At 41.7% G+C, this 21640-nt stretch overlaps 1 protein-coding gene across 3 annotated transcripts; it reads left to right on the forward strand.

The window, feature by feature from the left end:
- Positions 1–22: 22 nt before the first annotated feature.
- MCEE (methylmalonyl-CoA epimerase) lies at positions 23–21044 on the forward strand. 3 transcript variants are annotated; one of them, XM_054475435.2, is made up of 3 exons: positions 23–118; positions 6085–6422; positions 20569–21003. In XM_054475435.2, exons 1-3 carry the CDS (start codon positions 79–81, stop codon positions 20719–20721), a joined length of 531 nt encoding a protein of 176 aa, XP_054331410.1. In that variant the 5' UTR covers positions 23–78; the 3' UTR covers positions 20722–21003. The 3 variants fall into 3 exon arrangements, with proteins under 3 accessions (XP_054331410.1, XP_054331412.1, XP_054331411.1); XM_054475437.2 differs by having other exon boundaries at positions 25–118; positions 6085–6260; positions 20569–21044; XM_054475436.2 differs by lacking the exon at positions 23–118 and adding an exon at positions 443–581.
- Positions 21045–21640: the final 596 nt, after the last annotated feature.

Below are 21640 nucleotides of genomic sequence, written 5' to 3' on the forward strand. Positions count from 1 at the left end.
TCTGCCTCCCGCCCCGCCCTCTGCCGTGCGTCTATCACCATCCGTGGCTAGTCTGGACGTGGCGGGTTGCTTTCCAAAATGGCGCGCGCGCTGAAGGCTGCAGCCGCGAATGCCTTAGGTGAATACAAGGCACCGGCGACCTTCGCCATGGGGCAGGGCGCGTGGGAACGGCGGTCGGGGGCGGAGGAGGCCTCGGCGTGGCCAAAGCACCTTGATCTAATGTCCTCCCCCGGGGGCGCGTTCCGCGGCCGCTGCTGGCACTTAGGCAGAGGGTACCTTCCAGAAGCGCCACCGCTTAGTAGCGGGGATTGCCTTGTGCATGAGTCCCATTTCCATCCGAGAGCTGTGCGCCTTGGGCTCTGCACCTTCCAGTATGTGGGCGGGAGGGTCGAGGGAACTTGCCTGGCAGGTCAGGCAGGGCAGGGACAGAAGTAAATAGAACCGGGTCGGTAAGTTATTTTACCGCGCACCAATAAAGAGACTGGGGAGAAACCAGAAAGGAGAGCACGTTCTGTAAAAACAACAACTACTAGTCGGCCGAACTCCAAGCATGACCAGCGTTCTGTTGGGAACACTCAAAGGTCAGTGGTGTAAAGAATACAAAAGGAGTGGTTTTTCCACGTGCACTAATATATTTATCGCGTACACAGATAAAAGCATGTGGATTTGGAAACTTTCTTGAGTTCTCTCCCCCTTCATTTTTTTTAAATGTGTACATAGAATCAGTTATGACAGAAATAACTGTAATAATTGTCACGTATTCTGACTCTCACTTTCTCCTCTTTTTATCCTTTTTTATTTTTTTCTCCTCCTCCTTTTATGAGAGGGCAAGTATTTCCCTTAATCTGAGATTCCCTATTAGGAAGAAGGTGCCAAGTGGTAATGCCCCAGAGTTACTCCGGGACATTCGTGATAAATCCTTCTAGCACCAGAGCCCACATTCTTAACCGTAAGGCATACCCTCCTCTTAGGTGATACACAAAATAGGAACGTAAAAATATAAATAAGTGAATATTTAGGAAAAGGCATTTTTATGTCTATTTTTAGAACTGCACACTTTAATGATTGACAGTTTGGGAAAAAGTATGACTTCCAACAGGTCATATACATACTGCAAGAACTCAATACAGATAAAGGTGCGTGTTTGTTTTGTAACTTACATACACATCTTGGCATAAAGGAAAAATGAAGATAGTGTATTCCAAAGATTGCCTTTGATTTGTCCTATTAAGATACTTGAAGCTTAATGGCTCCACTTGTGTGTGTGTGTGTGTGTGGTTGAATATACATAAAGTAAAATGTACCTTTTTTTTTTTTTTTTTTTGAGACAGAGTCTCACTCTGTCGCCCAGGCTGAAGTGCAGTGGCGTTAGCTCACTGCAACCTCTGCCTCCCAGGTTCAAGCCATTCTTCCGCCTCAGCCTCCCGAGTAGCTGGGATTACAGGCACCCGCCACCACGCCCGGCTAATTTTTTGCATTTTTAGTAGAGACGGGATTTCACCATGTTGGCCAGGCTGGTTTGGAACTCCTGGCCTCAGGTGATTCGCCCACCTTGGCTTCCCAAAGTGCTGGAATTACAGGCGTGAGCCCTTCTGTACTAAAAATACAAAAATTAGCCGGGCGTGGTGGCACACACCTGTAATCCCAGGTACTCGGGGGGCTGAGGCAGGATAATCGCTTGAACCCGGGAGGCGGAGGTTGGCGTGAGCCAAGATCGCGCCACTGCACTCCAGCCTGGGCAACCAAAGCGAAACTCCGTCTCAAAAAAAAAAAAAAATTTTTTTTGCTTTTTAAGACTGAATAATATTCCATTGTGTGTGTATACTACATTTTGTTTATCCATTCGTCTCTTGATAGACATTTGGGTTATCCCCACCTTTTGGCTATTGTAATACAGCTATGAACGTGGGTGTACAAATACTTCTGAATTCCCGCTTCTTTGGGGGTGTGTATACTCAAAAAAAGTGGAATTGCTGGATTACATGCTAATTCTATGTTATGGCCCCTCTTTTAAGGAACATAAAATTTCGCCGAAAAACAAAAGCACAGAAAAATCAGAGTGAACACGTAGAAAAGTTCTGAAAATGGAAATTGAATCTGTTAGGTGGGAGACAATAATGACCAACTTACATGACTGCATAGGTTTACTTTCATTAATCGTCTGTAAATGGGCTAACAGAAATGTAATCTGTTTACTTACTGTAATGAATAAAAAAAATTTGATCATAGTCTGAAACAAGTTGAAGATATGTATATGGCGCTGTGAAATTAACTGGTCAAATGTTTAAGAGAAAACTTACCAGACTAACTTGAAAGCACTTCTAATGAATGACTTTCTAAATACGTATGTTTGTTTCCTCAAACCAGATATGTGAAAATTCAGACTTATGTTCAGCCAGGCGCAGTGACTCAAGCCTGTAATCCCAGCACTTTGGGAGGCTGAGGCAGGTGGATCACCTGAGGTCAGGAGTTCAAGACCAGCCTGGCCAACATGGCAAAACCCATCTCTACTAAAAATACAAAAATTAACCGGGCGTGGTGGCACGCTCCTGTAATGCCAGCTACTCCGGAGGCTGAGGCAGGAGAATTGCTTGAACCTGGGAAGCAGAGGTTGCTCTGAGCCAAGATTGCGCCATTGCACTCTAGCCTGGGCTACAGAGCCAGACTCGTTTCAAAAAAACAAACAAACAAACTTATTACGTGTTCTAAAATTAGATTATGTGAAGGTCGCACAACTTTGCAAATATGCAAAGAAATGAATTGTACACTTCAAATGGGTGAACTTTATGGTATATAAATTTTAAGTCTGTTTAAAAACTCTTAAGAGATAAAGCTGTTAAAAAAACCTATTACAAGTGATTATTCACTTTTATAATACTTTTTATACAAATTTAACATCTAATGTCTTTAAATAGTAAGTACTCTTAATGCATTTGAGTATAGATCCTTGCAGCTAAACCTTTATGTATTCAGGGACAGTGTCTAAAAAGTGCGATCTGAAATAAATGCAAAATCTGAACTGAAAGAAATGCAGTGTTATTTTTAAATCAGGACACTAAAAGTGATTAACGAGAATTGATATCGAAAGGAAGATTGGAATGAGAGTTAACATACACATCCGATTTTGATCTTTTACTTGTATACCAGCTTCCTGACATATGTGAAAATAGTTTCTTAAATCTGTATTCATGTTTACACGCATTTTTTATTAACACTTCTGTTTTTAAATATCTTATGCATTTATTCGCACATGGTTTTACACTGTAGTGTATTCATGCAAAGCAACCTTTATTGGAATAATCACAAATTAAACATTACAGAATTCAAAATAATGCAATTCTGCTGCACTATTCTGAAATGGGAGGCAGAGAAACCTAAAACTAAAGAGCTGTTGAATTCCTACCAGTTGGAGGGCAACCTGAAATAAAAATAGCTTTAAAAAGGTAGCTTCAGTGTTGGTAATCATTTTCATAATTTATGCATATATCAAAACATCACATTGTATACCTTAAAGATACACCATTTCTATTAGTCATCATACCTCAAGTTGGAAAAAAGTTTCTACAAGTCAAAGGAGAAATATAATAATTAAGAGTTCAATTCACAACAAACTTTTCAGGAACACATTTTTATTAAATATAAAGCTTTATCTTATTTTAACTCCTTTATTCAGTGTTCTCTACCCAGTTTGCTTGGTCTACACAATTTCACCTTTGGATTTTTCTTGTTGGATTTTTTTTTTTTTTTTTTTTTGGTAAAATGTACATAACAAAACCCTTTAAAAATGTACAGTTTAGGCTGGGCACAGTGGCTCATGCCTGTGATCCCAGCACTTTGGGAGGCCGAGGTGGGCGGATCACGAGGTCAGGAGTTCGAGACCAGCCTGGCCAACACGGTGAAACCCTGTCTCTACTAAAAATACAAAAATTAGCCGGGTGTGGTGGCACGCACCTGTAATCCCAGTTATTCAGGAGGCTGAGGCAGGAGAATCGCTTGAACCCGGGAGGTGGAGGTTGCAGTGAGCCGAGATCATACCATTGCACTCCAGCCTGCGTGAGAGAGCAAGACTTCGTATCAAAAAAAATAAATAAAGTACAGTTTAACAGTAATTATTACATTCACTGGGTTAATGCAACTATCACATTTGTCTATTTCAAAACATTTTCACTGGCCTAGTGTGGTGGCTTACATCTGTAGTCCCGGCACTTTGGGAAGCCAAGGTCAGAGGATCGCTTGAGCCCAGGAGCAACATGGGCAGCCTGGGCAACATGGTGAAACCCCATCTCTACAAAACGTACAAAAATTAGCCAGGCATAGTGGCTCATGCCTATGGTTCCAGCTACTCAGGAGGCTGAGGTGGAAGGTATTCTTTTTTTGCAATTTAGTTTCAATTGTATATTTATGTATATGTGTACTTGGTTGTAATCCACTTGAATTTCTTTTTTTTTTTTGAGACGGAGTTTCGCTCTTATTGCCCAGGCTGGAGTGCAATGGCACAATCTCAGCTCACCACAACCTCCACCTCCCGGATTCGAGCAATGCTCCTGCTTCAGCCTCCCAAGTAGCTGAGATTACAGGCGCACACCACCACGCCTGGCTAATTTTTGTATTTTTAGTAGAGACGGAGTTTCACCATGTTGGTTAGGCTGGTCTCGAACTCCTGACCTCGTGATCCGCCCGCCTCGGCCTCCCAAAGTGCTGGGATTACAGGCATGAGCCACCATGCCTGGCTGGATTTCATGATAACAATGAAACTTACAAAGTTTTTAACTTGTAGGTTTGTTGTGAATATTAGATAGTTGGTGTAAAAAAATAAATACAGTGCCAGACAGTAGGTGCACAGTAAATTCAGGCCATTCTTGTTGTTAATGACATGCAATGACCGTTTGCTAAATGAATGGAATGCAGAGTTATCTGTGGAGATCAAGAAACTATCTGATGAGGACACAGTGACGGTGAATTTTAAAAATGCTAAAAGCTGGCTGGAATGGTGGCTTACACCTATAATCCCAGCACTTTGGGAGACCGAGGTGGGTGGATCACCTGAGGTCAGGAGTTTGAGACCAGCCTGACCAACATGGTGAAACCCCGTCTCTACTAAAAATACAAAAATTAGGGTGGGCACAGTGGCTCACATCTCTAATCCTATCACTTTGGGAGTCCGAGGTGGGTGGATCACCTGAGGGCAGGAGTTCCAGACCAGCCTGGCCAACATGGCGAAACCCCATCTCTACTAAAAATACAAAATTAGCCGGGCATGTGGCAGGCGCCTGTAATTCCAGCTACTCGGGAGGCTGAGGCAGGAGAATGGCTTGAACCTGGGGGGCGGAGATTGCAGTGAGCCCAGATCGCGCCACTTCACTCCATTCTGGGCGAAAGAGTGAGACTCCGTCTCAAAAAAAAAAAAAAAAAGTATAAATATATATATTTATTTATTTATATATATATACACACACACATACACACACAAATTAGCTGGGTATGGTGGCGGGCACCTGTAATCCCAGCTACTTGGGAGGCTGAGGCCAGCAAATCACTTGAACCCAGGAGGCAGAGGTTGCAGTGAGCTGAGATCGCACTGTTGCAGTCCAGCACTCCGGCCTGGGCAACAGAGCATTAAAGAGTACTGTATGTGCTCTTTTAATGTATGTTTATACCTTTAATGAACTTATTACAAAATGTAAGACAAAAAATTGGGTACAGGTAGAGAAATTGCTTGCTCTTATTAAATATATGTTGTTTCATTGTGAAATGCAGAGAATAGCAAGTAATTCTTAATATGCCACTATTCTTTAAGTGTTACCAGTAAATATGAATCGTTATGAAAAAATGTTATTCTGTGTTTTAAATCTAACTGCAGCTCAGAATTAGCTTTTTTATTCCAGTCAGTTATTTGAATGGGCAGAGCAGAGTAATTCTGATGTAAGTTTTTCCATTTATCTCCTGGTTTCATTTCAATAATTAAAAAGAACAGATATATAAATAATGAATTTTTGCATGCATTATTTGTTTAGTTTTTAAAATTCAATTTAGAAGTGCATTAATTCTCAAAAGAAGGATATCAATGGCTGTTGAATTTTTCAGGGCTTTTTTCCAGACTGCAAGCTCCCATTCCAACAGTAAGAGCTTCTTCCACATCACAGCCCTTGGAACAAGTGGCAGGTTCTGTGTGGAACCTGGGTCGACTCAACCATGTAGCCATAGCAGTACCAGATTTGGAGAAGGCTGCAGCATTTTATAAGAATATTCTGGGGGCCCAGGTAAGTGAAGCGGTCCCTCTTCCTGAACATGGAGTATCTGTTGTTTTTGTCAACCTGGGAAATACCAAGATGGAACTGCTTCATCCATTGGGACGTGACAGTCCAATTGCAGGTTTTCTGCAGAAAAACAAGGCTGGAGGAATGCATCACATCTGCATCGAGGTATTTTAATTATTTTAATTCCTGGTATTTTAAATCTCTCTTTTAAAAAATGTCTTTTACTTTTTAGGTCTACTTATGGTCACTGTCATTAGAAACTTTTGTAAAGTTCTTTAAGGAGAATAATATTCATCCTCCTCAAAGGTGGATCCTTACATACATTTCTTTTCCCTTTAGAAAATTCTAACATATAATATTAATGTATTTTTTTGAAGTCTGGATTCAGTGACCACTGTAAGTGCCACCAAAGTTAGCCACAATGTAGAGTCTGCTTTAGAATTGATCGTGTTTGACCTCCCATGTAACAGGAATACAGCTGTTTTCACTGTCACAAGGCAATTAGGAGAAACGAATGAAAAGACTTTAAAGCTTTCAATGTACATGCTAAGTATTCTTTATAACTCTTTTCTCTCTTTAAAATGCTAATAACTTCTTCGTTATTACAAAGTCAATACATTTTCAATTACTGTAATTTTTAAGATCTTCTGAATTGCACCTGCCAACAATTTTTAAAGGAATGTGAAGAAATGTTAGACAAGAAAAGTCCATTAGAGAACATTTCTATAGATGTTCATGTTCAGATAACTGCCTTTTAGAATATCAGCAATGACAATTATGCATTGATTTAATTTGCTAGGACAATTGTTTTGATAGAAAGAATGACATAATTGTTAAGCCAAATTTCTTTTTCTTTTTTTTTTTTTTTTTTTTTGAGACGGAGTCTCACTCTGTCACCCAGGCTGGAGTGCAGTGTGGCGTGATCTCGGCTCACTGCAACCTCTGCCTCCTGGGTTCAAGTGATTCTCCTGCCTCAGCCTACCAAGTAGCTGGGATTACAGGCATGCGCCACCATGCCCGGCTAATTTTGTATTTTTAGTAGAGATGAGGTTTCACCATGTTGGTCAGGCTGGTCTCAAACTCCTGACCTCAGGTGATTCACCTGCGTCAGCCTCTCAAAGTGCTGGGATTACAGGTGTGAGCCACCTTGCCCAGCCTGTTAGGCCAAATTTCTAATACAGAGGAGAGGTCATTTGATTCTAGAGTGAATTCAAGGATGTATTCAGTTCATTATTGCAAACATGTATGAGACCCTACAATGTGTATTCTGCCAAGTACTTGGGATTTAGCAGTGAATAAGACATGAGTCATGTCCATAGTGAGGAGGGGCAGAAATTTAAACACCCAAGTGCAATATACTATGATAAGCAGAATTGATATATGTGACTTCGCAGTAGCACAGATGAAGGAGATTGATTGCTCCTGGCAGACTGAGTTGCTGGGAAGGCCTCACAGAGCATAAGTTACAATGAATGTGAAGGAATTCCCTAGGTGAACAAAAGGAGAAAGTTATTTCAGGCAGAGGGAATTGCATATGGAAAGGCATAGAGTTATCATAACAGCTAACACTTAGTGGCTGAGTGTGGTGGCTCATGTCTTGACATGGCTTGGCTGTGTCCCCACCCGAATCTCATCTTGAATTCCCACGTGTTGTGGGAGGGACCAGTGGGAGGTAATTGAATCATGGGGGCAGGTCTTTCCGTGCCGTTCTTGTGATAGTGAATAAGTTTCACAAGATCTGACAGTTTTATAAGGGGGATTTTCCCTGCCCAATCTCTCTCTTTTTGCCTGCTGCCATCCATGTAAGATGTGACTTGCTCCTCCTTGCCTTCTGCCATGAGTGTGAGGCCTCCCCAGCCATGTGGAACTGTAAATCATTAAACCCGTTTCTTTTGTAAATTGCCCAGTCTCGGGTATGTCTTTATCAATAGCGTGAAAATGGACTAATACACACCTGTAATCTTAGCACTTTGGGAGGCCAAGGTGGGCAGATTGCTTGAGCCCAGGAGTTTGAGACCAGCCTGGGCCAAATGGCAAAACCGTGTCTCTACTAAAAATACAAAAAGCTAGTCAGGTGTGGTGGTATGCACCTGTAGTCCCAGCTACTTGGGAGGCTGATGTGGGAGCATCACTTGAGCCCAGGAAGTGCTGAGGTGTAGGTTGTAGTGAGCCGTGATCATGCCACTGCACTCCAGCCTGAATGAAAGAGCGAGACCCTGTCTCAAAAAAAAAGAACTAACATTTAGTGAGTCCTCTAGTAGTATGTCTACAAAGTAACTCAACACATACTATTTTCTTGAATTCTCATAGCTACCCTGTGAGGGCCCTATTATCCCCATTTGACAGGAAAGGAAACTGAGACAGAGTAGTTAATTTGCCCACAGTCATATCAATAGCAGGTAGCGAGGCTGGGGCTGAAACCCAGATTGGTTCTGATTCCAGGGTCTGCACTCTTACCCATGATGCCAGTTGCCTTCATTATATTAACTGAGTTTTAAATTTGTGGTGGGGAAGCTATAAGACCTTAAGCAGGGAACTAAACAAGGCCTAATATTAGCCTTTATTTTATTTTTAGGGAGTTACTTTTGGCTGCAGGTCTTTGTCAGTGGACCTGAGGGTTTGTCTAAGCCCTACCCCACCCCCCAGGATGAGAAGCAGGACCTTTGAATCCACTCCCTTCTCTCCCACACTGCACTATCAGTATTCCATCAAGAGAGCCCATGCCTTCAAAGGAGGCTGGCTATGTGATTTAGAAGTTCAGTTAAGTAAGGAATAGTGGAAGTTCAGTAATGGCAGATTCAAAAGCAGAGATTAGAAGGGGGACATGCAAATGTATTGGGTATAAAATGAAGGTAGGTAAGAGAAAAAGGTGTGAAAAGTGGTTAGTTAGGTGCTATTTTAGTATAACACCCCCATCATCATTCTCTGCCCTCCACAAAAAAATAAAGTGGCTTAATCAGATTTTATTTTCCTGTTTTCCGTCTAATATTAGCTATCCCAGGCTGATGGGCAGCTCTGCTGTCCGTGACACATGACTTACAAGGTTGCTCCAGGCATCACCATTTGCCAGCCAGAGGGAAGGGAAGGGAAGGTGGAGCGGGAATACCTGGCAAGTGCCTTTAAGGAGATGCTCTAGGATCACTTCTGTCCTTATCCCATTGGCCCAAGCTTAGTTACATGACACACTCCTCTGCAAGGGAGGCTGGGGAATGTAGTCTCTAGCTAGGCAGTTATATGCCCTGCTGAAACTTGGGGGTTGCTGTAATTAAAGGAGGAAAAGGAGAAAGGTACTGGAGGCCATCAATGGATGCCACGCTTGGTGATTTTTAAAAAGTGGTGCATCACCTGGGCATAGTGGCTCATGCTTATTACAGCACTTCAGGAGGCCAAGGTGGGTGGATTGCCTGAGCTCAGGGGTTCGAGACCAGCTTGGGCAACACGGTGAAACCTCATCTCTACTAAAATACAAAAACTAGCTGGACATGGCGGTGCACACCTGTAATTCCAGCTACTCGGGAGGCTGAGGTAGGAGAATTGTTTGAACCTGGGAGGCAGAGGTTGCAGTAAGCCAAGATCATGCCACTTCACTCCAGCCTGGGTGACAGAGCGAGACTCTGTCTCAGAAAAAAAAAAAAAAATGTTGAACCACTCATCAGATAATTGGTTTTCCCTTCTGTAATTATCACAGGGATACTTTTTGTCCTTTTTCACCAGGATCTTATAAAACCTCCGACTTAGCATATATCTGTTTGTGCATGCTCCATAGTTTTTGTTGACTCACTTGACGAAATGTCCCTTTCTCATACGTGGATTACGATCCCACTAGTTAATTAGCATTTTTCTGTCGAGGTTGAGTTGATTTCTACTTTCTCTTGTGAGGTTTACCCATATTTCTTGTGTGTCTTTGCCTCTCACTAGAGGAAGTTTAGAGGGCATCTTGTCCCATGTCTTCTCTTGCTCAAGTATGGACTGAATCACGCACTGTTTTCTGGCACAGCTTGTGTTTGTGCTCCTAACCTGCTGCCTGCGATGGCAAGAGGGGGTCACCTTCCCGGCCTTCTGCGTGCCTCTGCTTGAGGAGACAAAGCTGGCCATGCTTTCTCTAGAGAGCTTACCCAGACAGCACAGTGTGTCACAGTGACGACTTTAAGGGCCACTGGAAATACTTACTTACTCAAATTTGTACTGAGTTTGTAAAAATATTTAAATGCTTCCCTGCGGGTTGGTAAACAGCTGCTGCTCTGTAACCCCCGAGTAACATTCCTTTTCCAGAAGGACCCTTTTCTGGGACCCTTCAGACACCCTTCTCCCTCTACAATTTTTTTCCTTCAGAGAGAGGGTCTCACTCTGTCACCCATGCTGGAGTGCAGTGGCACGATCATAACGCACTGTAACCTGGAACTCCTGAGCTCAAGCGACCCTCCTACCTCAGCCTCCTGAGTAGCTAGGGCTACAAGCAGCACACCATCATGTCCAGCTAATTTTTTTTTTTTTTTTTAAGAGACAAATTCTTGCTATATTGCGCAGGCTGGTCTCAAACTCTTGGCTCAAGCAATCCTTCTACCTCAGCCTTGCAAAGCACTGGGATTACAGGCATGAACCACCATGCTCAGCCGCACAATTCTATCTGATGAGTATCTTTGTATTTTCCTGATTGTTAAGTATTTTTGGTATCACTCTGTCTTTCACTGTACAAGGTGCTGGGGATATGTGGCTGAACAAGTAGAAAGTCCCTGTCTACCCAGAGCTTGCCTGCTTGCTTCATTTATTCACACATGCTCCGCATTTTCCAGAGAGGATTAAAGGTGACTGACTAAAACACAGCCTACAAAATACAAAAGGATAAACAGAAGTAATAGTGCTAGTTGAAACAAAGAGGAACTATGAGGGATGATTAGCATACCTTACTAGTTTAGCCAAATACAGTCCCACACCGCATAACAATGTTTCAGTCAGTGATGAGTCCACATGAGGTCCCATAAGGTTATAACACTATTTTTACTGTACCTTTTCTGTGTTGAAATGTGTTTAGACAGCACTTGCCTACAGTTTTCAGTAACATGCTGTACAGGTTTGTAGCCAAGGAGCAATAGGCTGTACCCTATAGCCTAGGTGTGTAGTAGGTGCCACCATCCAGGTGTGGTGATGTTTGCACAACAATGAAATTGCCTAGTGATGCATTTCTCAGGACTTGTACCCATCAAGTGACACATGACTGTATTTACTTACCAAAAACAAAAAGGGAAATAAACAGTATTGAGTACCTATGACTCCTCCCCATTCCTTCCCTTCCTGAAGACTTCAGGTAGGACAGAGCAGAAGAGTCATTTATGTTGATGGGGAGAACCAGACTGGCCTAAAGCAGGGTGTTGGGATCCTGGCAAGGTGAGGAGGGCATCCGTGAGTGAGAGTTGCCTGCCACGGGGAAGCCAGAGACTGAGTGCCCATGCGTGGGGAGTTCCAGTGCAAGGTGTCCGAGTCTGAGCAGGGTTTGTGCGTTTGTGCCCAGGGGAGCATCTTGGCTTGCAGTGTCAGAGTGAGGAGAGCATCAGCATGGGAGGCCAGCTTAGAACTAAATGCTTATGTCCCCTCAAAATTCGTATGTCAAAATTGTAACCCCCAAAGTGATGGTGTTAGGAGGTGGGGCCTTAGGGAGATGATTCATGAGCAATAGGCCTATCCCTCATGAATGGGATTAGTGTCCTTATAAAAGAGGCCTCAGAGACACCCGTTGCCCCTTCCGCTACGGGAGGACAGTGAGAAGGTGCTGTCTGTGAACCACGAATCCCCCACCAGATGTTAAATCTGCCAGCACTTTGATCTTGGACTTCCCAGTCTCTCAAACTGACAAATTTCTGTTTTTTCTGAGCTACCTAGTTTAGGTATTTTGTTCTAACAGCCCAAATGGACTGAGACACAGCTCAGAGCAGGGAGCTGGAGCCCAAGGATGTTGAGAAGGGCGTCCATCTGAGGGGCGGGGGGCAGGGGCAGCAAGGAGTGGGAGAGCCAGAGCAGGGTAGGGGCACCGACACTGTGGGGAGGGCATGCCCAGCATGGAGGGTCAGGGCTGGTCCTGTGGGGGGCAGGGGCACCGACAGTGTGGGGAGGGCACACCCAACACAGAGGGTCAGGGCTGGTCCCGTGGGGAGTGCATCGTTGCAGGGGAAAATGGTGACTAATGTGGGGAGTTGAAGCCCAGGTGGGATAAGCTGGGTGTCCTCGCAGGGAGTGGCCTGGTATGGGAGCAGGGCCTGAGAAGGGTGAGGCAGATGTTCACATGGGGTCGGGGGCAGGTATGGGGAGTCAGAGCCACACAGGGTGAGGAGGATGTGTATCCACTGGGATGCTTCCGGGTGGGATGTTGAGTCCCACAAAAGGCAAGGAGGACTGCAGCACAGGGAGTGGCCCAGCTCACATGGGGTAACAGGCCTCTGTGCAGGGGTGGTGTGGCCTGAAATCGTGAGTGGGAGCTCAGATGGGATGAAGAGGGCAGCCCTGCGGCTGGAGCACATGGAGGGTGATGAGTGCAGTGCTGAGGCTGAGGGAGGGGCTGCAGAACCATAGGGACCGGTGACAGAGAAGGGGCTGGTTAGATGAGTAGGTGGTAAGGATCGTGGGAGCCTGGCTTCCCAGTGGCAGACAGGGATGTTGGATCTGATTTCAAGGTAATCTTGAAATTACTGTTGCAGGCTGCTGGGGAAAAGCACATGAGAAAAATATTAATAGTATTTTAAAACAAAGACAAAAGGTAGAGAAATGCAGCAATTGTAACAGTTTTATTTTCTGAGTGATCAGACAATAGATGACTCATTTTCTTGTTTGTGCTTTTATATGTTTGGCAGATCTTTTTTAACAGCATATATTCCTTAGGAAAGAAAAAATTTATAACTTTAAAGTAACAGGCTAGTGAGGTAACTCATTTCCTACATACTGGGTAATGTCTGTTCTTCGATCAAGAAAGGAAAATATTCTCCTTTTTAAAAAATTTTATTCTCATTTTGGCTTTTCACAATAAACTAGGGACTTAAAAAAAATATTTTACTATCAACTGTGAAAATTTCAGCAGAGACAAGCATTTGAGGGATACTCCACATAGCCCCCACTAGACTATATAGCCAGTATGGAAGCTTAGGTAACATGTGCCCTTCTGAAATAAATCCAAGAAGACAGGAACCATCTGAACCCTATGTAAAGTGAGACAGTGTTAGGCTTGCATAATTCACTTAGCTTTTAGCTTTTGAGGAGATACAGTTGGAACAAATACAACAAATATTTAATCCAGACTTTTCACTTTAACTTTCATGGATTTATACCAATTTGAGGATTGAAGTCATTCATTATATCAGCACCGTTACAACTTTATATAAAATAAAAGCTTATGTTTGTTAAATCTGTCCAAATGTCATGCACAATTAAGAGGGGTACATTATTACTTTTTCATAAAATTTGGTCATTGAGGATTACATACCTTAAGGTTAGAGTTATTTAGCCCAATTACTTGGCTTCAAACAAACAAGATTGTATTGCCATTTTCAGATGGGGAAGCTGAGGACCAAAGAGGTTGTGAGATATACCTGAAGATTGTGAATTCTGGCCGGGTGCAGTGGCTCACGCCCGTAATCCCAGCACTTTGGGAGGCCGAGGCAGGATCACCTGAGGTCAGGAGTTGGAGACCAGCTTGGCCAACATGGTGAAACCTATCTCTACTAAAAATATAAAAATTAGCCATGGTGGCACGCGCCTGTAATCCCAGCTACTCGGGGGGCCAAGGCGGGAGAATTGCTTGAGCCTGGGAGGCGGAGGTTGCAGTGAACTGAGATCGCATGACTACATTCTAGCCTGGTGACAGAGTGAGACTCCGTCTCAAAAAAAAAGTTTTGAATTCTGATTGTGACAATCCAAACATTTTTTATTCGGGTTATTGTCACTCTTAATTTGCAGGTGACAGGGCAAAATCAAGATAAACTCTCAGATACAGATAAATACCAAAAAAAGAAAGAAAGAGAAAGGAAATAGCTGGTAAGAAGTTGAAGTGAAAAGTAAAGGGCCAGGCGTGGTGGCTTACGCCTGTAATCCCAGCACTTTGGCAGGCCGAGGCGGGTGGATCACAAGGTCAGGAGATCAAGACCATCCTGGCTAACACGGTGAAACCCTGTCTCTACTAAAAATACAAAAAATTAGCCAGGCGTGGTGGTGGGCACCTACTACTCGGGAGGCTGAGGCAGGAGGATGGCGTGAACCTGGGAGGCGGAGCTTGCAGTGAGCCGAGATTGTGCCACTGCACTCCAGCCTGGGCAACAGAGCAAAACTCCGTCTCAAAAAAAAAAAATAAGAAAAGTAAATAGCCCCGATTTTCACTAATGGCATGCAAAGTCTTCCAGAACTATATGGTACACTCTGTAATTGTTTGAAGGACTATAAAAGCAGTTTTAAAAAACCATAACCCCCTCCTTTTTTAAATTAATACTTTAAGTTCTGGGATACATGTGCAGAACGTGCAGGTTTGTTACATAAGGTATACATGTGCCATGGTGGTTTGCTGCACCCATTAACCCATCATCTACATTAGATATTTCTCTTAATGTTATCCCCCCCCTTGCCCCCACCCCCCAACAGGCCCCGGTATGTGACTCCCCACCCTGTGTCCATGTGTTCTCATTCTTCAACTCCTACTTATGAGTGAGAACATGCAGTGTTTGAAAACCTCCCTTTTTTTAAAATATGGGTTATTACTGATGTGTTACTTTCATTACTTAGAGGGACTGATTTAATTTCCCAAATCAAATTGCCCTGCATTTCTTACAACTATTGCATCTGCTTTCAATTCAGAAAATTAAGACATTTTAATTTTATTCTTTTTATTACTGCCAAACAAAGCATTAGGAGTACTCTTAAAAGAATCATGAAATGTATAGCAACACTAACAGAAGGATAAATATGGTAAAAGAGCTTTAAAATCGAAGTTAGTGATAGAAATAGTAACAGAACTAGAAATAGATGCTAGTGCAGTGTCATTTAGACATTTATTAGTTTTTTGAGACAGGGTCTTACTCTGTTACCCAGGTTGGAGTTCAGTGGCATCATCATGGCTCACTTCAGCCTCAACCTGGGCTCAAGCAATCCTCTCATCTCAGCCTCCTGAGTAGCTAAGACTACAGGTGTGTGCCACCACACCTGACTGATTGATTACAGAGATGGGGCTTCACTATGTTTCCCAGGCTGGTGTCAAACTCCTGGGTTCAAGCCATCCTCCCACCTTGGCCCCACCTGAAGCGTTGGGATTATAGGCATGAACCACTCTGCCCGGCATGAACCACTCCGCCCAGCATGAACCACTCTGCCCAGCATGAACCACTGTGCCCAGCCTTGAAGTAATTCATGATTGAGGGATATTGAAGAAGGAGTATACTAAAACATTGGGTTGCAATGTCAAAATTATAGATACTTGTACTTGGATAGAATGTTCCATAAATGGAAATATAATCACATGTAGCATAGGAGTATCCCAAAGGGCACTAGGGAAAAAGTCATGATTATATCATGAAATTGTTCAAACATATGAGAAGTAGAAAAAAAAATCATGTCAGTACTTTCATCACCCAGGTTCAACAGTTTTCAAGCTCTTGCTACACGTCATCTTTTCTTTTTTCCTTAAATTATTTTAAATGAACAACATGTCATTTCACCCTTATTCAGTTTGGGTCTCTAAGAAATACAAAAATAACCACGGTGACATTATCATCTTTATTTTCTGGCACTTCAGTCAAAATTAAAGGTAAATCTTTTGGCACCATCTATACACAGTTCATAAATTAAATTTCCCAGATTGATTTACAAATGTCTTTTTATAGTTGATTTGCCCTAATCAGGATAAAAGCAAGATCCACTCATTATAAACGGTGGTTAATCTCGTCAGACGCTTTAAAAAAATTATGAACATCTTATAATAGTTTGATACATTTATCACAATTAGTGAACCAATACCGATTCATTATTATTAGCTAAAGTCTGTACTTTATTTTGATTCCTTTAGTTCTTACCCAGTGTCCCTTTTCTATTCCAGGATCCCATCTAGGATTTCACATCACATTTATTTTTTATTTTTTATTTTATTTTAGGTTCCAGGATACAAGTGTAGGACATGCAGGTTTGTTACATAGGTAAACGTATGCCATGGTGGTTTGCTGCACCTGACAATGCATTACCTAGATATTAAGCCTTGTATGCATTAGCTATTTATCCTGATGCTCTCCCTTCCCCCACTCCTCCACCCCTAGCACATCACATTTAGTCATCATATCTGCTGAGGCTCCTCTTGCATGTGGCAGTTTCTCAAACTTTCCTTGTTTTTTTGTTTTGTTTTGTTTTCTAACCTTTTTCTAGGATCTCCTTTCCTTGTTTCTGATGACCTTAACATTTTTGAAGATTACTGGTCAGTTATTTTGTAAACTGTCCCTCAGTTGAGATTTGTGTGATATTTTTCTTATTAGACTCATGTTATTGATTTTGGGGAGAAAGACCATAGAGGTAAAGTGTCATTCTCATCACATCATATCAAGGATTCATACTATCAACCTGACTTATTGTTGATATTAACCTCAATCTCCCAAGTGAGGAGGTGTTGTCAGGTTTCTCCACTGGAAAGCTGTTTTTTTTTTCTCCTCCATACTATCCTCTTTTGGAAAGAAGTCATTATGCAAGGCCCACACTTAAGGAATAGAGAGTTATATGAGTATGGACTTGTGGATATTTATTTTATGACTTGCATTACAATCTAATACTATTTTTTTTCCCCTCAGATTGTTCCAGCTTTGGCTGTTAGGAGCTCTTTCAGTTGATTCTTGTGTCCCTTTGACATACCCCCATCATTTTTGGTTTTGTGTTTGTTTTTTAAGCACTTCCTTTCTTTTTCTGGCACTGTAAGATGCTCCGAATTCATCTTCTATATAAGATGCTCCAAATTCATCTTCTTTACTCTTTTCAATAGCCATATAATTAGACATTTCATCTAGGGGCCCTGGTTCCTATTACTGGAGAATGGTATTAGAAGCCAAGATCTAGGTTCTAAGTGTGCTTATTGCTACTGGGGGTGTCATTGGTTGTTGGCCTACTGAGCCAGGACAACAGGGAGAGATGTGTGTATACTGTGTATATACACATATCTATACACATTTCTATATATAACTATATTATAGAATTCATGAAATGTCATAAACTCCTCAGTGCATACTGACGTCTCCAGCTCTAATCCATTACCACATAGACCACACTAGCCTTTATCTTCTCATTCCAACAGTGAGAAACTTAGCTCCCACTATCAGCCATCCATCTACTTCGTTGTTCAATTTTGGTATGATGTGTGGTAGTTGTATTTGTCTTCTAGGGCTGCTATAATAAATGATCACCAACTTAGTGGCTTAAAACAGAAATTATTCTTTTCACAGTTCTAGAAACTAGAATTCCAAAATCAAGAGGTAAAAAATATGGAAGAAAAAGAAAACAGAATAGAGCATAAGACAGATGTAGGACATAGTCAAAAGTTCTAGCAGAATATAGTTGGAGTCCCAGAAAAGAAAGAGAGAGAAAATAGAACAGAAGCAATAATTGAAAAAATAGTTGACAAGGACACTACCAATCTGATGTAAAACATCAACCTATAGTTTCAAGAAAGTCAGCAACCCCAAGTAGGGCAAACAGAAAACCACACCAGGCGGGGCAACGGTGGCTCACGCCTGTAATTCCAGAACTGTGGGAGGCCAAGTCGGGCAGATCACTTGAGTTCAGGAGTTTGAGACCAGCCTGGTCAACATGGTGAAACTCAGCCTCTACTAAAAATACAAAAATTAGCCAGGCATGGTGGCACATGCCTATAATCCTAGCTACTCGGGAGGCTGAGGCAGGAAAATCGCTTGAACCCAGGAGGCAGAGGCTGCAGTAAGCCAAGATCGTGCCATTGCACTCCAGCCTAGGTGACAGTGAGACTCTGTCTCAAAAAAAAAGGGCAGGTGCAGTGGCTTACGCCTGTAATCACAGCACTTTGGGAGGCCGAGGCAGGCAGAACACAAGGTCAAGAGATGGAGCCCATCCTGGCCAACATGGTGAAACCCCGTCTCTACTAAAAATATAAAAATTAGCTGGGCATGGTGGCGTGCGCCTGTAGTCCCAGCTACTCTGGAGGCTGAGGCAGAATTGCTTGAACCCTGGAGGCAGAGGTTGCAGTGAGCTGAGATCGCACTACTACACTCCAGCCTGGGTGACAGAGTGAGACTCTGTCTCGAAAGAAAGAAAACCACACCTAAGCACGCCATAGTCAAATTGCAAATCAAAGATGACAAGAAAATCTTAAAAGCCATCAATGTAAAAAAGACATATTATAGAATGACATGTAATGACAGTTTTTAGTTGCTGACAGAAAAAACCTGCCAATTTAGAAATCTGATTCCGGCCAAGTTGGTGTAAAAGAGATCAGTTTATCCTCCTCCCTGAAACAAACAAGCAACCTAGACAAAATACATGAAATAATGAATTTCTGGCATTGGACATCAGGCAGCACAGGAATTGATTTCTGAGAGAGGGTAAACAAACAAGATGAGCCCTACAATTACCCAGTTTACTGGCTGTAGAGAGTTTCCAGACTGCAGTGCAGGAAGGGGGAATCCATGCAGAACTTAGTGGTCTCCCTGAGTTGAGGAGATAGGAGTTGGAAGTCTGAGGAGGCCATGTTGCTAGAGTTCACAGCTCTCTCCTGGAAAGGAGAGCTGCACAGAGAGTGAACTCTAAAGATCTGTAGTACCTTTCATGTCTTAATCTGAGCTTCGAGTATTGCACGCATGTTAGGAAGCTAGAATAGAACCCCTTGAAAGGATTAGAGGGAATAATCCACACACAGAGGTGGGGATAGTTTTTTCTTACTAGTCATAGTAATTTCCGTAACATTGGGAAGAGTACTCAGAAGGGCTTTGGCTTGGTAGTGAGGAAAATTAGTCCTAGACTAAAAGCTGCTCCAATCCCACCTAACACAGCAGAAAAAAAGCTTAATAATATTGAAATGAATTTAAAAATAAGATGAAATTGACAATGTCTGACGTCAGTGAGGACCAATTTTCCTCACTAAGTGGGTCGGGCCGTTCCTGCCACGAGCTTCTAGTGCATGTTCTATTCTGAAAAGAATGAGAATTAACCAGCTACAGTGCAAGATGTCATGAAATGAGCCGTGTTCAGAATCTAGGCACCTGTGACTTTGATATACCTATGAGGTTTAAAAAAGAAATATCAGGAATACAAGTAGAATATGTGCCATATGAAGAAATCATAGCTTATTTATGTAACATTTAGTATCCTCATTAGCTGTTTGACTGGTTTTAGAATTCAGCTTATAATCCTTGGCTCTTTGGAAATAAAATTGTATAAATATTAATATTTATTAGACCTGAATGGTAGGTACATGGGTGTTATACTAGTCTCTGTGCTTTTGTGTTTTTTTAAATTAAACTAGTGATTTTAATTAAACTAGTGATTTATGACTGCCTAGGAATGTGGCCATTCATATCATACCTTTTCATCCATTTCTTAGGTTCCCAGTCTAAGTGGGTGACTTTCCAAGATAGAGGCAGATCATTTCTCCATCAAGTATAGAGAGACACATCTGCTCCTCCTAGAGTGTCCATAAGTATGAAGAAAATAGAAATAACTTAGAAGAGGCTGCAAAAAACATTAAAGTTTGAATTTTTTTTTGGATGGGGAATAACATTTTGATGGCAATTTAATAGTGATTTTCATGTGTATCTTGATAATGTCAAAGGTAATAACCAGGTGTTTTGGCAGGGCAAGTTTTGGGGATCAGGGAAACCCTCATATTTGCTAAGTACCTATTATGCCATAAACTGTACTGAAAGCTTTTTATCTGTTACCTCATTTTAATCTGTAGTCAATTTATATGGTAGACCTCATTTGCCTGTTATAGATGAGCACCCACGGTTCTCAGGAAAAAGCAATGTCTTCAATCTCACTAATAGTACTGCCAGAATAAAGTATTATAAAGTATATCATACATGATTTAGATTATAAGAAGAAACATTTACTAATGGTGAAAATTCTAAGCATTGTGGTTGCTTACCTAGAAAAATTTGGTAACTTCTTTTACTTCTCTGAAAATTTTAAGCTTATTTTTTATGATGATTTAAGAATGGTCCTGCCCACAGGCAGAGGAGATAGACTGCATGAGCTCTCAAAGTTTTTTCTAAGTCTTATGATACTATAAGTTGGTATTTTTATGATCTCAAATGTGTTCAATTTATTTCCTTTTCTTAAGGTGGATAATATTAATGCAGCTGTGATGGATTTGAAAAAAAAGAAGATCCGCAGTCTAAGTGAAGAGGTCAAAATAGGAGCACATGGAAAACCAGTGATTTTTCTCCATCCTAAAGACTGTGGTGGAGTCCTTGTGGAACTGGAGCAAGCTTGATTTATATTTGCAAGCAACTAAATTAATTGACCTGAAAAAGCCTATCAAATACTATCAAAATGTACTATGACATTGAGTCCTTCACTGCTTCCATCATGTAAAAGTTCACAGTTAAAAACTGAATTACAGAAAGATTAAAATATATACATATATAAATACATAAATATGTATATTATTTAGATTAACAAACATTTGTTAATTTGAATTTGAAGGAAATCTTGATTACTAATTACTTAGGGAACATTATTAAAATCATATAGAAATAAATTATTCCTCTTCTACAATGGGGTAATTGAATGTAATGTGTTAGCTGTGTACAAGGGTATGTGTGTGATGGATGGATACACAAAGGAGTTATGAAAGTATGACAATTTTGTGGCTAATATTTGGGGCAAAACTTTCTAAGAATGTTTTGGAATACTTTTTTGGAGCAAACTGTTTAAGATTAGGGAATTTTGATCTCAGAAGTTTTGCTCTTCAAAAACAACTCGTGGTCACAGGTTCCTCAGGGTCCAGGTGTTTTGGGTGCTAGGGCTAGATGTATAGGAAGTTTTGTGGAAAACCTGGTGCGTCATCTAGTAGGTGTGTGGATGGCTGAATTATTTTTTAAATCAGTAGTAATTTGTAGAGTTAGGTATCACGTAGATGCTAGAACACCACAACAGGTCCTAGGGGAATATACAAAATGAATAGAAATCCACTGCCAAGATGTTTATGGTTCAGCTGGGGAGAGTACTACTTGAAATAAATGTAAACACTTACAAAACAACATCTGAATGAATTAAAAAGGAAAGGAAAGAGAGAATGGATCTCAGAGGATGGTCAGACTCAAATATGTTAGAAACAAGTTTCAGATGAATTTCAAAGATTACAAATGGATGCATTGAATGCATAGTGGATGGAAAAGTGGCTAACAAGT

Source organism: Pongo pygmaeus, chromosome 12 (assembly GCF_028885625.2).
Source record: "Pongo pygmaeus isolate AG05252 chromosome 12, NHGRI_mPonPyg2-v2.0_pri, whole genome shotgun sequence".
NCBI classification, from domain to species: domain Eukaryota; kingdom Metazoa; phylum Chordata; class Mammalia; order Primates; family Hominidae; genus Pongo; species Pongo pygmaeus.

What these genes read in the sequence shown, in the direction of transcription:
- MCEE (XM_054475435.2), top strand. Translation starts at nt 79, where the DNA reads ATGGCGCGCGCGCTGAAGGCTGCAGCCGCGAATGCCTTAG. An exon ending in TGCAGCCGCGAATGCCTTAG is followed by an intron (nt 119 to 6,084) that starts GTGAATACAAGG and finishes TGAATTTTTCAG; the next exon opens with GGCTTTTTTCCAGACTGCAA. An exon ending in TGCATCACATCTGCATCGAG is followed by an intron (nt 6,423 to 20,568) that starts GTATTTTAATTA and finishes CCTTTTCTTAAG; the next exon opens with GTGGATAATATTAATGCAGC.